General features: G+C 45.5%; 1 protein-coding gene across 1 annotated transcript in view; it reads left to right on the top strand.

Annotated features, from left to right (window-relative positions):
* The window catches only part of TINF2 (TERF1 interacting nuclear factor 2), a 200047-nt gene that overhangs the window by 101271 nt on the left and 83340 nt on the right, over window positions 1–15436 (top strand). The window contains exons 8-9 of the mRNA XM_086923732.1: window positions 7534–7607; window positions 13155–13255. Of these exons, the coding sequence (XP_086779858.1) occupies window positions 7534–7607; window positions 13155–13255 (175 nt within the window). The remainder of the gene's footprint in view (window positions 1–7533; window positions 7608–13154; window positions 13256–15436) is intronic.

The raw sequence follows: 15436 nt of genomic DNA, 5'->3' as shown, positions 1-15436 counted from the left end.
TGCTAACTTTCACATTCCTATTGCAAATAAATGTCGGAAGGACCTTTGATTAATTGAAGAGAACAAATATTACCAAAGCAAGGTTCTTACGCTCGGCATGAAGTCAATACCAAGACCTTATTTTAAGTGCTTGGCGGTAGTGGGGTTGCATCCCAGAAGATAGACCATATTTGTCTCTCTGCATCTAGATGACTTGTTGATACAAGCTTCAACCTAAAAACAAACTCTTAAGTATTTCTAGTTGGCAGTCTCTACTATGAGTTGATTGGGTTACTTGCCAGTTACGAACAAATCAATATCAACCACAGTGCAATCCAGACAATGACTGGGAAACGTTTTGGACATACTACATGCAAAAAGGGTATCTTTCGGAGGAGGATTGTCACACTTATCAAAACAGTCCATCTGACTGTGAGACAAATTTAATCTCTTCGAGGTTTAATGCCATCCTGCATATTGCTGATTCCACATGCCCTCTTCACAAGAGACTGTTGCAGCACTACCTGGAGGATCAATGTCTCTAAATACTCAGCCAGATAGGACAGACTCACTCTTTTTCCTCATGCAGGACTGTCTCTATAATGATGGTGGTGACTGTAGAATTTCATTTGTGATGTGCACCTATCAGAAAGTCCCAATTCAGACAATTGTGACTGTTGCTTCTCTGACCAGCTAGGATGCACATAAGGTCCATCTTCAGATTCAAGGGAGATGGTATTACAAGGAAAATGTCCTATTATGTCAATTTCCTGTAAGTAAGTGCTATACACCTAACCCTGAAGGCATTTCATCCAGTCTCAAGAAAAACTTCCTTCTTGAATAATGGAACATTGTAACAACTAACCACTACTTGAACAAACAGGTGAGGTGGAGTGGCAGGTGGGAAGAAATCCTTGTTAAAGTCACAGCAAGTGCACTTGATTTGAATGTGGCTCATATCCAGCATCCTCAAGATCACTGAAGTTCTTCAACTAGGCTTCCAAAATGCTCAAGTGGATTTGCTAACCAGGATCTTCCAAGAAAACATATGAGTGGGCCCCAAGCAATGCTGTTTTTCACAACATCTTCAATGACTGGGATTTTCCTCAGTTGGATATTTTCGCAAGCGTAGACTACAAGCAAATAACCATACTACCCTTCCAGTGACAAAAGGGAAATGCCTTCTGGAATGACTAGTCAGGGACATTTCTCTGTTTTATGTAATTTTATTATTTTCCTTTGATTCTCTCTAATATTAGTGGTCTTTATCAAGGTGATAAGTTCAAAAGCCAGAATGATCCTAATAGCACCAGAATGGACCTGGCAATAAGGGGTCTACAGACTTTAATCTATCGGAGAGTCCACAAAGGAAGTTGGTGTGGAAACTGGATCTTATTAACAAGTTTGGTGGTCGTATACTCCATCCCAATCTATTACTGTTGAATTTGGCAGCTTGGCTTCTGAAATCATTCAATATGGTCACATGACTCTTCCTCGAACCTTGGTCTAGGTCCACTCTCTCCTGCAGCTCTGCTGTGCCGTCTCTTGCCTCCAAACCCGACCTCCTCCTTGGGAGGTTCGAGGATGCTGCCCGCTCCTGCACCTGCTGCCCGCTCCAACTGGGACCAGACTGCTGCAACCACTGTAACCTTTCTCAGATTTTTTTTTTTCTTACTTTTTTCCATGTTGTGCCACTGTTAATGTGCCCATCTGTGTCTTGCTCAAATTCCACCACTGTTTTTATTTTCTTGTGCCTGCCTGTTTCTTTCTCCTTTTGTCGCTGCTGCCCCCGCAGCTCCTTAAACCCTCCCCCTCGCCCCCTGGAATTCCTCCCCGGAATTCCTCCCTCCCCCTGGAATTCCCCCGCTCCTCCCTCCTAGCCTCTCCTCCCTGCTACCTCTGCTACTTAATGGCGGCCACTGCATGGTCACTCAGTGGACACAGCGGGCGCGCCAAAGGCAAGCCCATCTACGTCCGTCCGCGGCCAGCACCAGGAACCCTGGACCTCCCACTACCCATCGCTGCGAAACCACCACCCTCTTCGCACTCAACCCTGGAAGACTTAGACAATGCCAACAGGCCTCGCCGAACACAACCCCCTGCCAGTTCTCCTGCTTCCACTGCTGCCAGACCCTCACCGCCACCCCGGCCTCCAACACCACCGACGCCAGCACCTGAGACACCCTAAAATGCATCCTCCTCAACGTACGCTCCGTGAACAAACACGCCATGGAAATGGAACCTACCCGACATTGCCTTCTTCAGAGACTTGGACCAACGCATCCTCTGCCCCCGACATCAGCACCCCCATCCCAGACGGATACAAGATCCAGACGAAAGACCACCCCAACCACCCAGGAGGGGGCCTCGCCATCGCCCACAAGAGCACCCTCCGCCTCACCACATCCAGCGAAACTTTCCCCTCCACGAACACCTGCGCTTCCAGATCCAGACCACCCCCAAAGGCGCACTCTGAGGAACCCTTGATTACAGACTCCCAGCCCCTGAACACCCTTCGCCACCACCATCACCGAACTTCCACCTCGACAACACCAGCGACCCCCAACTCCACTATGCTTCATGACAACCTCGCCAGCATCCGACTTAAACTCGTCAACACACAGACCCACAGAGCAGGACACACCTTCGACTCCATCTTCGCTGCAGGAAACAGCGTCCAATTAAGCCATACACCGCAGCCGCCATGGACCGACCACCACTGCGTACATTTAGCCATCAATAGACCCAAGGCACCCAAACCAGCCCCATGCCCACCATGAAGGAATTGGAGCAAGGTTACCAACGAGCAACTTAACTTCACCGAGACAACCACACCTGGGCACCCGACACAGCCACAGAACTCCATACATGGATCTCCAATTGCGCAGACGAGCTCGCCCCGCTACGCAACCCCGACAGACAACGCCTGAGAAAAGCCACCTGGTTCACCACCGCCCTCCAAGAAGCCAGACGCACCTACAGACTCCTGGAGAAGAACTGGAGAAACACCAAGACAACCGAAAACCACACCACCTACAAGGACGCCATAACAGACTACCACAACCAGATCAGAGCCCCCAAGAGGAAATTCATCCACAACAAAATCCTGGTCAACTCCACAAACTCAAAGGAACCTTTCACTGTCATTCAAGAATTCACCAACCCACGCAGCGAAGCCACAGACACCACCCCATCCCAAGACCCCTGCGACAAACTTGGAACCTATTTCCAAGATAAAAATCCTCTATGACAACTTCGACCATCCACCAGGTGCCCCAGACTGCCCCCGCCCCCCAGAAACAACAACCAGCCCCGCGTCTCAAACTGGACACCGATCACGGCCGAAGACACCGCCTCGACCATGAAAAGCATCCACTCTGGAGCCCCCACCGACCCCTGCCCCCTCACATCTACCACAGAGCCACGGCCGCCATTGCACCCGAACGACAACGCACCATCAACACCACCTTCAAAACGGGTACCTTCCCAGATGACTGGAAGCGCGCAGGAGTCAGACCCTGCTCAAGAAACCCACAGCTGACCCCACTGACCTCAAGAGCTATCGGCCCATCTCGCTCCTCCCCTTCGCAGCCAAAGTTGCAGAAATAACAGTCAACAGGAAACTGACACGATTCATTGACGAGAGCACTCTACTCCACCCATCCCAATCTGGATTCGGAAGCCACCACAGCACAGAGACCGCCCTACTCACCGCCACAGATGACAACCGCACCCTCCTGGACCAAGGCCACTCCGAAGCCCTCATCCTACTCGACCCATCAACGGCCTTCGACACGGTCTCCCACCGCACACTAGTCTCCAGACTACACGACGCAGGCATACAAGGAACAGACCTGGACTGGATCTGATCATTCCTCACCGGAAGAAGCCAAAGGATCAGACTCCCACCCTTCCTCTCCGACCCCACGAAAATCACCAGCGGAGTACCACAGGGTTCATCACTGAGCCCCACCCTCTTCAACATCTACATAGCCCCCCTCGCAGCCATTGTCCGACAACACGGCCTCAACATTATATCCTATGCCGATGACACCCAGCTCATCGTCTGTCTCACCAAAGACCCCACCACTGCCAAACTCAACTTCCAGAAAGGAATGCAAGACGTCGCAATCTGGATGACCAACAGCTCTGAAGCTCAATGCCGAGAAGACAGAAGTCCTGTTCCTCGGTACCATCCCTTCTGCATGGGACAGCACCTGGTGGCCAACCGGCCTCGAAGCCCGCATACCCCCTCAGACCACGCCAAAAACCTCGGCATTGTACTGGACTCATCGCTCGCCATGAACCGACAGGTCAACACCGTCACCTCCAGCTGCTTCAACACCCTCCGCAAGACTTTCAAGTGGATCCCACCTGAGTCAAGGAAGATAGTCATCCACACACTCATCACGAGCAGACTGGACTATAGAAACTCACTCTACGCCAGCATCAACAAGTCCTTATTCTGCAAACTCCAAACAATACAGAACACCACCAGACTCGTCCTCGGCATTCCCTTACATGAACACATCAGCCAACACCTACAAAGTCTTCACAGGCTCCCCGTGGAGAAGAGAGTCCCTTTCAAAATCCTCACTCACGCCTACAAATGCCTACACAACATCGGACCCAAAAACCTCAACGACCAGAATCCTATTCCAGGTACCCAAAAGAAACGTCCGATCTTCCAACCTCACACTGTCCGAAACCCAGCTCATCCACAGAGCCAGAACAGGCGGAAGATCCTTCTCTCACATTGCAGCCAAGACCTGGAACGAGCTACCGGCAGACATCAGACGCGCCCCCTCCCTGAACACCTTCAGGAAGACCCTCAAGACCTGGCTCTTAGCTAAACGGATCTGCGGAACACTCCTCTTCCCCCCCCCCCCCCCCCCCACACCCTCAGCGTCTTGAGACCCTCACAGGTGAGTAGCGCACTTACAATTCCCTGATTGATTGATATAACATTCTAAAAGATGCTAAATGACTCAACCGCTTTTCAAGCCTTGCAATGGAAGAGATTTTGCATCTGGGGTAATTGGGAGTTATTGAATTGCAGTACCTGCCAAGAAGTTTTATCATATCTTCTTTTGGCGATGCCCGTTGATGTTAATTTGCCAGCTATTTCTTCCTATAGAAATACCCTTCACGCATATTTTTTTTCTTCCCCAAAGTCCCAGTTGATAATGACTTTGTAGAATGAATTAAAGTTTTCCCCTCAATCAGGAGACTTACCTTCTTTGAGAGTTGAACATTGTCTTATCAAGGTTATGGGTCCTCCTTTTAAGCTCATTCACAAAGCTTCCATACAACATCTGTAATGGAAAGCAGCTTTCCTAGTTGCTGTCGCTTCTGTCCACTGGGCTTTCTAGATTCAGACCTTTAGTTTCCATGAAAGTTAGTGGTCCACGAGAACAGGATTTTCAAGCGGCTGCATCTGAAATTTTGGACTTTTGGATTTCCATGTAAATCAAACTATAGGTTTGCTTAGTTTCTTTCAGAGTCGAGCTTCCCGAGTTGAAAGATCGAACAATACATTAGATGTGAGGAGAGTATTTCTATTTTATGTGGCTAAACATATAACAAATTCCAAATATTTTTTTTGTCAGCTATGGTCCCTTACACACAGGACTGGCTACTCAGAGTAGTCCATCACAAGATTAATTTGCTCTAGCATTGTATTATGCTATGGGAAAGCCAGTACCACTTTGACTTGTAAACCAAAAGCTCATTCTACTAAAATTAAAGGTGCTTTTTACTACTTTATTGAGGATTATTTAAATTGCAGAGATTTGTAAAACAGCTACCTGAGATCTGCATACATTTATGAAATATTACTATCTTGAGTCTGCCTTTAGAGCAGATGCCCAAATTGGGCTGACTCCATTAATAAACCACTTTGCGCAGTCCATTATTTTCCTTTTTTTGTTTCACTGCAATCAGGGGTGATGGACTAGCTCTTCTAGCACATGCTTATGATTACTAATGGAGATTGTCGAGGAATAGTTACTTAACTGTACTCCTAGTTCTTTATTAGAGAAATCCGCATTGAAATCATAAGCAAGCCACCCACCTGCACAGTGGAAGAATTAAAAGAAGCTGATTGCTTACTTAGCAGTACTCCTTGGTCTGCCTTGTAAAAGAAAAACCTAAGAAAGCATTCATTAAACCTGCTGGGTCCGTTTTACTCTATTACTATTACATGGCACAGCCTATATGGCTACATAGTCCTGTGGTTTCACTTAATTTCCTTTAAAAAAATAGTTTGTAAATGTTTTTATTCTTCCTGTCACCTTTTCCCAACTTTTAAATAGGTTATTGATTTTAAGGAAAATGAATGCTTTAAATGGGCCTGTACTGAGTACCTGCACTTTATTTTGAGAGGGAGAGTTCCTGCACTTCTCAAGAGCGGCATAATACTTTTAATTGGAGAGTTTCAGCATTTCTCAGAAACAAGCAGGTACTCTGATACAGAGTACCCATACTTCTATTTTCCCTTTCAAGGAAAAGATATCAAATTGTTCAAGTAGCCTTTTAATTTGCTGCTAACACATTTATTCTTTGAAAAAGTGCTTAGGAATTTTGTGTGTGGGTGGGACAATTTAGTGCTCATGATTTCAGTGGCTTCCCCTCAGAGGAGAACTAGGAATACAGGTATGTAACTATTCCATCTACATCTGAGGTTGAACTGGTAATTCAGAAAGGATTAGGCTTTGTGTATGTGTGAGGTAGGATAAGGTGCTTCATGACAAAGAATGGATCAGAGTGTGTGGGCAGAAAGGCTGAGATGTTTGTACTTCTTGTGGGTCATGGATCTAGGAGAGAGATGATTCGATTTGGTGTGATGGCTTCTAGGAATGAGGACAACTGTGCTGGGACAGAATTATTGTGGGGACCCATACAGGTTGTAATGCTGCCTGACTTGTTAGTTGGAAGACCTGCCCATCTAGTGGCTCTTCCTCCAGTCAAGTTTGGCATATATCTACTCCATCCTTTAGATGTTTCATAGGACCATTTCATTTACCTCACATTCCTGAGAGCAGATCCATTACTCAGGATGAAACTTGGTTTCACTAAATCTATTTAGCAGGGTCAGTCCTGGGATAGATCTCATACCTGTATATCCCAGAATGTGAGTCCTTTACAGAGGGATGCTCCTTTACTCTAATGTCCCAGAGGGCTGACATCCACTTGCTTGATTACCCAATAAATGACCCATGCGTAAGATGATAGATAAACCCTATGAAGACTACTTCATTCGCTGGACTTCACCATGAGCTTAGCCCAATACGTCTTATTGGACCAATTTGTTGCCAAAATTTCTAGATGGCTGATCCCCTTCACCTGTAACATATCAAGTCCCATTGCAGCCCTGTCCTTATCACTTGTGACTAGTACAATTTCTGGGTGCCTGCCAGGATACACTGTTCCCTTGATATCTGATGGTTGATCCTGCACTTGACTTGCCAGAGGGTTGATCCTTCAAATGCCCCCAAAGGTCTTGACTTTTTTGCCTTTGATTTCCTGTAAGTTGGTTTTATTTTGTTTCTGCAGGAACATTCTGCTTAGTCCTTTATGCAGTGCGGATGTAATTCCTCAGAAGACCTACTGCTGTGAATCATCCACAGGTATGGAGCAGCTCTGTGCATTTGGCACACAAAAATAGATGATGAGTACTATATCAGATTTACTTAAGTTCTAACACAAGTTGCTGACCTAAAGCCCTAATTCGCACCCATCAGTGGGAAAACATTTGCCCCTTAAGTAGTGTGACACTAGCAAACCTCCACTCTGTAGTAACCTAAGACTTTGAGTTATGCCATTTGTGTATACCACCAAGGCTGTTTTCTAATTAAATTACACTTCTATGTTATAATACAATTCTACAACACAAAGGCCAATCCTGTAAACAAATGTGATTGCATCTTTGCACCCACCACGTGGCTCGTAACAGCCCTTCACTGAGAATAAGCTGCAGTTTTAAACTGGTTGGCCTATCATGTCGGATGGGTGCATTTAGAGCTTTCAGTGGTTCTGCAATTGCATAAGAGCTGTTTGGGTAAAATTAGGAGTTTAAATCATTGTGAAAAATTGGCAAGCAAACTGTATCCATGTACAGTAGAATATCCATGTACACATTTGAGATCATCAGACTACTTTAAAATGTTATTTCTGCAGCTAGTGCATTAAAGGCAACAAAAACAAGCCTTTTGGGAAGCAATATTTTCTAATCTCTTTAGCTGTGTTTGTTTTTTATTTGACATGTTAAATCCTAACACACAAAACAGTACATTTTGATATAAACACACACACACAGCGGCTTATATGTATGGCACCATGTAGCGTGCAAGCAGCCGTTCCCTTTTTTTCGTACTTTAACGCCACAGATCTGGATCTGTTTTTGTTGTTTACTGATTTACCTGATGTTTAATTATCAGTTATTTCTCCAAAGGTCTCTGGGTTCAGTCTCTTTCCACTATGTCTAAACATGTTTTTGTTTCCGAGCCCCATGAAATTTGAATATGGTGCCTGGGACCTGATCATGGTGACTGACTCTTGTACCTTCACGCTCGCAAGAGCAATTGGGGTGCGGGAAACCGAACTATTTCTGCTCAGGCCTGTTAGGAGACCCTCAACAGATCCCCCTCCTCTCCTTCAGGTAAGTTTCCTATTAGGCTAAATCCCCCATAGAGTTATCAGATATGAAACTTTATAAATGTTTCAGAAAAGAAAAGGCATCGTCATTTTTGGAAACCTCCACTTCTTAGACGGTTCAGGTAATCAGAGGCACTGTTCCCCAATACCGGTCTCTTCCCTGCCACCTTCTGAGCTGATCCTGGGTCTTCAGGAACTTAAAGCAGAGAGCTCCATCTACTGACCCTTTGCAGGTCAAAACCTTGTGGCTTATCATAGTATCATAGCAAATATGTTCAGGACTGGCCATCATCCCTGTGGGTTGATTCCACTGTTGTGCCACTTTCCAGTCCAAATATCAGACCCTGAATCTAATGATGTACCTCAGGTTGTTTTTTGTAGTGTCTTACCCCTCACATGTTGTAGCAATTATTTGGATGGCTAGAGTAAAGGTGAACGCTTCCTTGGAGGACCAGCCTTTTGATGACCCGCATCTCACAGCCCAGAAACTCACATGTACCCAAGAACTCTTCTGCTCTATTTCAAATGCCCTGGATGTGTTCAATCTTTATTATAGATGTTTTTAAAAAGTTGATTTGGAGACTAATAACTTCCTTTTTCCTTATCACATAAGATGTTGGGCTCTTCTTGATGGCTAGTGTCCTTCATATCTCTCCAATAGGTGTGATCCGCCGCCCTTCAAGCTGTCTTTGAGGACATTTGCTTGTATACATCTGTTTTTCGTGAAGTAGCAGCGGTGCAAGATTTACCATTGCCATATTCAGAGCCAGTTGCTTTTGTCCGCTCTGGAACCTCCAGTGCCCTTCAACGAAGTTTTACTAGATCTATTGCTAGTTGCCTGGTAGAAATCTATTTCAGCTGTGGCAAATCATTTGATGCCATAGACCTGTCATGTTATTCCAAATTCTTATCAACACATTAGTTTCTGGAGATTTGGTGGGTCAAGCGTATTTACATTTTCAGCTAAATTAATCCCCAACGATTTTCTTACGGCACTACTATATTTTAGGTGATTCCAAGCAACTTGACTCCATGGAATTCCAACTCTTCACTTTGGGCAATCTGGCTCTATGCCCTGCTAACCAGCACATGACTCCTCAGACAGCACATGACTTTAGCGTCCACTTGAAGAAACACTTTTCTTAATAAGTGATGTACTTTTGAACCCTTCCAAGTAAATTCTTAAAAGTGGCCCAGACTCAGCTTACACAATGGGCTGGTCTTTGGCTACGGTGGTTTCTCCCTGTTGTATGGTAGGTTGAGTTTCACTAGCTTCCTTCTGTCCAGACTGCCTAAATTGATATGCTGTTCGGTGACGAGAGGCTCTTTGGTGAGAAAGCAGACAACTCCTTGTAGTGCTTCAAAAATAATTTGCTGTGGCTCACATGCTGCGACTAGTCTTCCAATGCCAATCCATGCTAATAGCAATGTTATTGAATTTGCACCTTTTCCAGGGCCCATTCTCCCAGCAACGTTGTGCATTCCAGCTGACGTAGACTCCTTTTGCAGGAGAGATAGATGTAAGATAGCCAACTTTGGCATTTGCTCCAGTACCAGATCTTCTACTGGTTCTCCTGCTGCAAAACCACTTTGATTTGTCTCTCTCTGCCCCACCCCCAACCATTAGTTTACTGTTGAGTGGGTAGGGAAGTGTATTGCATTTTCTGGCCAATAAAGAGCTCATCAAGGTTGATCTGCTGGGTGATCAAATTGACCAAGGCGGCAATGCACTTCCAGTGCTACCAGTTCACCAGTGTTACTTTCACTTCACAGCAGTACCACCTCTTTGTGTTACGACCACTACCCCAGACTTCACCAAAGTGCTTAATGAGGTAGCGGCCTCTCTCAAGAAATCAGAAGTCTGTGTTTCCATGCGTGGAGAATTGTCTGTTGAAGGGGGATGCCTTGCATTGGTCTCAAACCATTTCAAACACATCCTGTCGCTACCCAATAGTTTGGTATTCTCAATCAACCATCACAAACCTTACCTCACCTCACAGAATGGTCTATAAAGTCCCTATAGTGTTGCTTCAGCAGACATTAATTTCAGCATTACTGTCTTTACTGTTATGGAAATGTTCTGCTTTGTCCTCCCAGACGTCCATTATTAAATGTAAACCACCAACATCAAAGTAGGCCATCTTTTCAGTCGTCTGCAATCACAGGCCAGGTTTGTTCTGGATACTTCCTTGCTAGACCCTGTTTGCTTATCTAGGAGAGATGACAGTGCAAGGCCATGTGTTCCTGTCGGAACTACATATGCCCATCAGTGTGCTCGAGTGGAGGGAAGTTGACCTAGCATTGAAGGGACAACCTCTCTCTGCCTCTTGACGTGTTGGGCATGCCCTTTCAGACAACACTATTGCCACATCTTTCCACGACTGATGGCAGTGTGGGATCCTGAACCCTTTACTTGGAAGCTTTGTCCTTGTTGCAGTGTATACTGAATGAATACATTCAATTCATAAAAATTGTTACAAAACCATGGCATGATCATACTAAAAAATGATCACATTATTAGTTACCAAGTTTTACTTCTAAAAATGTATAAAAAGAAAGAAAATTCATGAGCCGTCACTCTAACGTAAGTTCGATCCAATTTGGAGCTGTTGCATCGGTTTCTTCAATGTTCATCGATATTCACTAGCCTCCTTTTAAAATATTTTGAAGCTGGCACCCAAATTTAGCTAACCTGTGCAATTCCATTGGAGTACAATTTAGTTTTGAGCATTCAGTCTGACAGGATTGTTAATTGGTGGACGTGGCCTCGGAACCGGAGTTGCTTCCAGATGTTCAATATGGGTCTGCTGGTTTTTTGATATACCCTGAACCCCAGGTTCTGGGTCACAATTTGTATTCAGTTAAGATGTCTATAGAGGGCCTATCCAGCAAGGCCCCCTCACCTACTATGCTTCCTTTGGGAACTCCAGAAGGTAGGCACTGTCTGTGTCTGGCCCTGGGGAAACGCATGATTTCAAGGCCAAAGCGCCCCAAGAGGTGTGGATTGTCCTTTGGTGCTCTTGGTCAAGTGTTCACCAGTGAGTACAATGTCACCTCATGCTATAGAGGGCTTCTGCCTCTCCCCTTTGCCTTCTCTCCCTTGGTCATATTGCAGCTCTCTTCCTCCGCCTGGGAGATTTTTGGGTACGGGTGGGGCCCTGGGAATGCTGCCAACTGTCTAATATATTACAGCAATGGAGGGAGGGGTGAGGAAGACCCAACCGTCTTCCCCTCTACCCACATGTGATCCCTGCGCTGGAAGTAAAGGCCACCAGGGTCCTCACCGTTTTCCCCGTTTTACGCGTTCTCCACAAGGACCCTCTCCGCTTAAGATACAGGGGTTGTTTAGTCTCTCTTCTTCCTCAGCCAATCTGGGCGTCCTCTTCTTCCTTTCAGCATAGGTTCAGGCTCTGAGTGTGCTGGCCCCACCATTCGTGCATCACCACTCACAGGCCCCAAAGGGGCAAACAGTGGCAACTTAACCCTTTCCTACTGTTTCAGGCAAAAAAGTAAATGAGAAACTTGTTTTAGACATTACATTTTAATGCTACAGCAAATTTAATCCAATTAACTTTTTCATAATAATCAATGTTTGGGTATGGAACAGTTGTGCAGATTACATCTGAGCAATCAAAATAGTTTTATTCCTCCTCTCTAAAGAGACCTCTATTTGTGCTCTGGGGGTGTAATGGTGATCTATGTAGCTCACTATTACCTTTCTCCTCTGTCCATATTGTGACTTCTTATGAGATGAATTTCTCTGTATGAGCTGCTTAAATGCAGGTAGCGCAACCCCATTGGTGGGCATCCGGCGATTTATTTAAGTGCTCAGTGGCAGATATTTTTTACTAAATGACTACACACCCAGGTAGTTATACTGTAGGGGCAAGGTAGATATCTTGCCCTACACACCTTCAGAGCCTGTGACTATAAAGCATGTCTGATAACTTCAAGTACCATCCTCCTTGGCCAGTTACATAAGAATTATGCATTGTGATAACTTGTGTATCTTAGTCCTTCATTGTTTTTACGAAACAACCCATAAGTCAGTCCATGTACACCATTCCAGCCAGGATTCCTTCTAGTACATGAATGGGGTCAGAGAAGACTGGAGTTTGCTCCGTAAGAACTGGACAGAACTTTCACTTTGGTGAAGTATTGTCGCTGACAATATCAGAGTAGCAGCAGCTAGGTTTGATCTGCTGGTAAAATGATAAAGTACCTGCTGCCTGGATAATGCAGTGAGTGTGCATCCTGTTCATAAGACTGAAAGCAATGAAATACTAAGAATACAGTAGTTACCAGTAATAGTAATGTGTCTGACTTTGTGGTCTATTCTAGTCATGTTCTTGTTAATCACTCTGCCATTTTACTATTTTATTGTATTATTTTGCTTGTCTCCTTTCTTGGGACAGTAATTTTGGATATTGCTTTCTGTCTTCTGGAAATTTCGTTTTTCTGTGATTTGGTCTCCTTATCTCGCCTGTGATAGTCCTTGTCTCTTCTTCTTTGCCTTTCAGGTGGCCCTTTGAGCGCCATGCTCCTCTTCGCCAGGCCCCCACATGCTGATACCGAAGTTATAATGGACTCTGAAGATGAGGAGAGTGGTGGTAGCAACAAGGTGAGCTTATGTGTAGTGTAGGGCTATTATCAACAATACAGGACCTGTTCCTAAAGGTGAAGGAATTCTACCTGGTCAACGCCAACCTATGCTTGCTTTAGGGTGGGGTAGTGGCCAACAAGTCTGGCTAACTGTTTCTAGACCGGGCTCCCCACTTTCAGAGCTTTCATTAAAAAAGAGAGAGCGCTATTCACTACTTTCCCCTATCTTACTCTCCCTCCCCTGCCGACACACTAGAGTGAGTAGTGAGAAGAATTAGGAGAAAAGAAAAAAGTGAGGGGAAGAGTGGTGTCGCCTCACGGGAGTAACACCATGGAGGCTCTGCGGGAAGGTACTCGCCTGCCGCCTAGGTTCTCATCATCAGCGTCCACCACTCGAACCAAAAAGTGTGAGATGAAAGAAAGTAAACAGTGAAAAGGATAGTGAATGTGCTAGGGCGACTACCTGTCTGTGCACCAGAATTGGTACACTGCAGGCCTGGACCCAACAGTGCGGAGAAGGGTGAAACAAGTAGTGCCACTCTAATCCTGTGAAATTAAAAGTGAGCTAGTACACGCTGGCCGTCTCTACTTTATTCTAGGCTGCGTGTTTGCTCGAATTGAAACGCCGTCATGTTTCGTTGCCTACTAGGAAACCTATGGCAACTTCTTCAGGTCTTGAACATAGAGTATATCCTGAGCTCAAATCCCAAGTGAAAAGTTCATAGAGTCAAGTTGATCTTCATAAATTCCTTCTTTATTCCAACGATTAGTGTGCTTAGTCAGAGAAACAGAATTAGCTGCCACTAGCCAACACGTGTTTCATACTGTCTTCAATCAACCATGGATTTGAGCTCAGGATATAGTCTATGTTCTACTTAATGGTTTGGTTTTTCCATACCTTCTGGTGAATGTTGAAGTGCCATCACTTTATCCTTTGAGCTCTGACTAATTGGAGTGAAATTACAAGTCTCACAACAATGCGCAATTCTTAACCCAGCCATTCGCCTGTTTGGATTTGCTTCTTCAGGGCTTGGGTCTGTAACTCCTCCCTGCACCAATTCACTGGTGTTCTGTTTCACATGTTGTGGAAGGCATACCTATACCTCCTTTCCGGTTGTGTCGGTGTCACTTGTTTAAAAACCGTTCTTGAGAACTGCTCCCGTCAGTCTCGGAAAAAAGCTTGAACCGTGCGTTGTCTCGGCAGCCCTCACATGTTTGCCCTCCACAACATGTGAAACGGAACACCAGTGAATTGGTACAGGGTGGATTTACAGACCCAAGCCCTGAAGAAGTTACCGTACGTTTCCTATTAGGCAACGAAACATGTCTGCATTTTAATTCGAGCAAACATGCAGCCTAGAATTAAGTAGAGACTGCCAGCGTGTACTAGCTCACTTTTAATTTCACAGGATTAGAGTGGCACTACTCGTGTCACCCTTCTCCGCACTGTTGGGTCCAGGCCTGCAGTGTACCAATTCTGGTGCACAGGCAGGTACTGTCCCCCTTGCACCTTCACCATCCTTTTCACGGTTTACTTTCTTTCATCTCACACTTTTTGGTTCGAGTGGTGGACGCTGATGATGAGAACCTAGGCGCCAGGCGAGTACCTTCCTGCAGAGCCTTCATGGTGTTACTCCTGTGAGGCGACACCACTCTTCCCCTCACTTTTTTCTTTTTTTTTCTTTTCTCCTAATTCTTCTCTCTACTCACTCTAGTCTGTCGGCAGGGGAGGGAGAGTACGATAGGGGAAAGTAGTGAATAGTGCTCTCTCTTTTTTAATGAAAGCTCTGAAAGTGGTGAGCCCGGTCTAGAAACAGTTAGCCAGAATTGTTAGCCACTACCACACCCTAATGCAAGCATAGGTTGGCGTTGACCAGGCAGAATTCCTTCACCTTTAGGAACAGGTCCTGTATTGTTGATAGTAGATTGAGAGGGGGACGACCTGTTCCTTGATCCCCTAAGCTCCTTGGTGTAATTGTTAGTGTAGGGCTCTCCTAGCCATCTGGTATGCGGAGGCTTACATCCATCGGATAAGGAACAATGTGTTCTGCAGCCATTGTGTACAGTAGAAGGTGCTGCATTTTACTTCCTGGGGTCTTCACCCATATTCATGAGCACTTATTATCTAGGCGAGTGCTTCCCAAGCTGTAGGTCACGAGGCAATTTCTGGTAGTCGTGAAAGTCCATGAAATAAATAAAT

Source organism: Lissotriton vulgaris, chromosome 5 (assembly GCF_964263255.1).
Source record: "Lissotriton vulgaris chromosome 5, aLisVul1.2, whole genome shotgun sequence".
In the NCBI taxonomy this organism is placed as follows: Eukaryota; Metazoa; Chordata; class Amphibia; order Caudata; family Salamandridae; genus Lissotriton; species Lissotriton vulgaris.
This window is presented reverse-complemented; position numbering and strand designations above follow the sequence as displayed.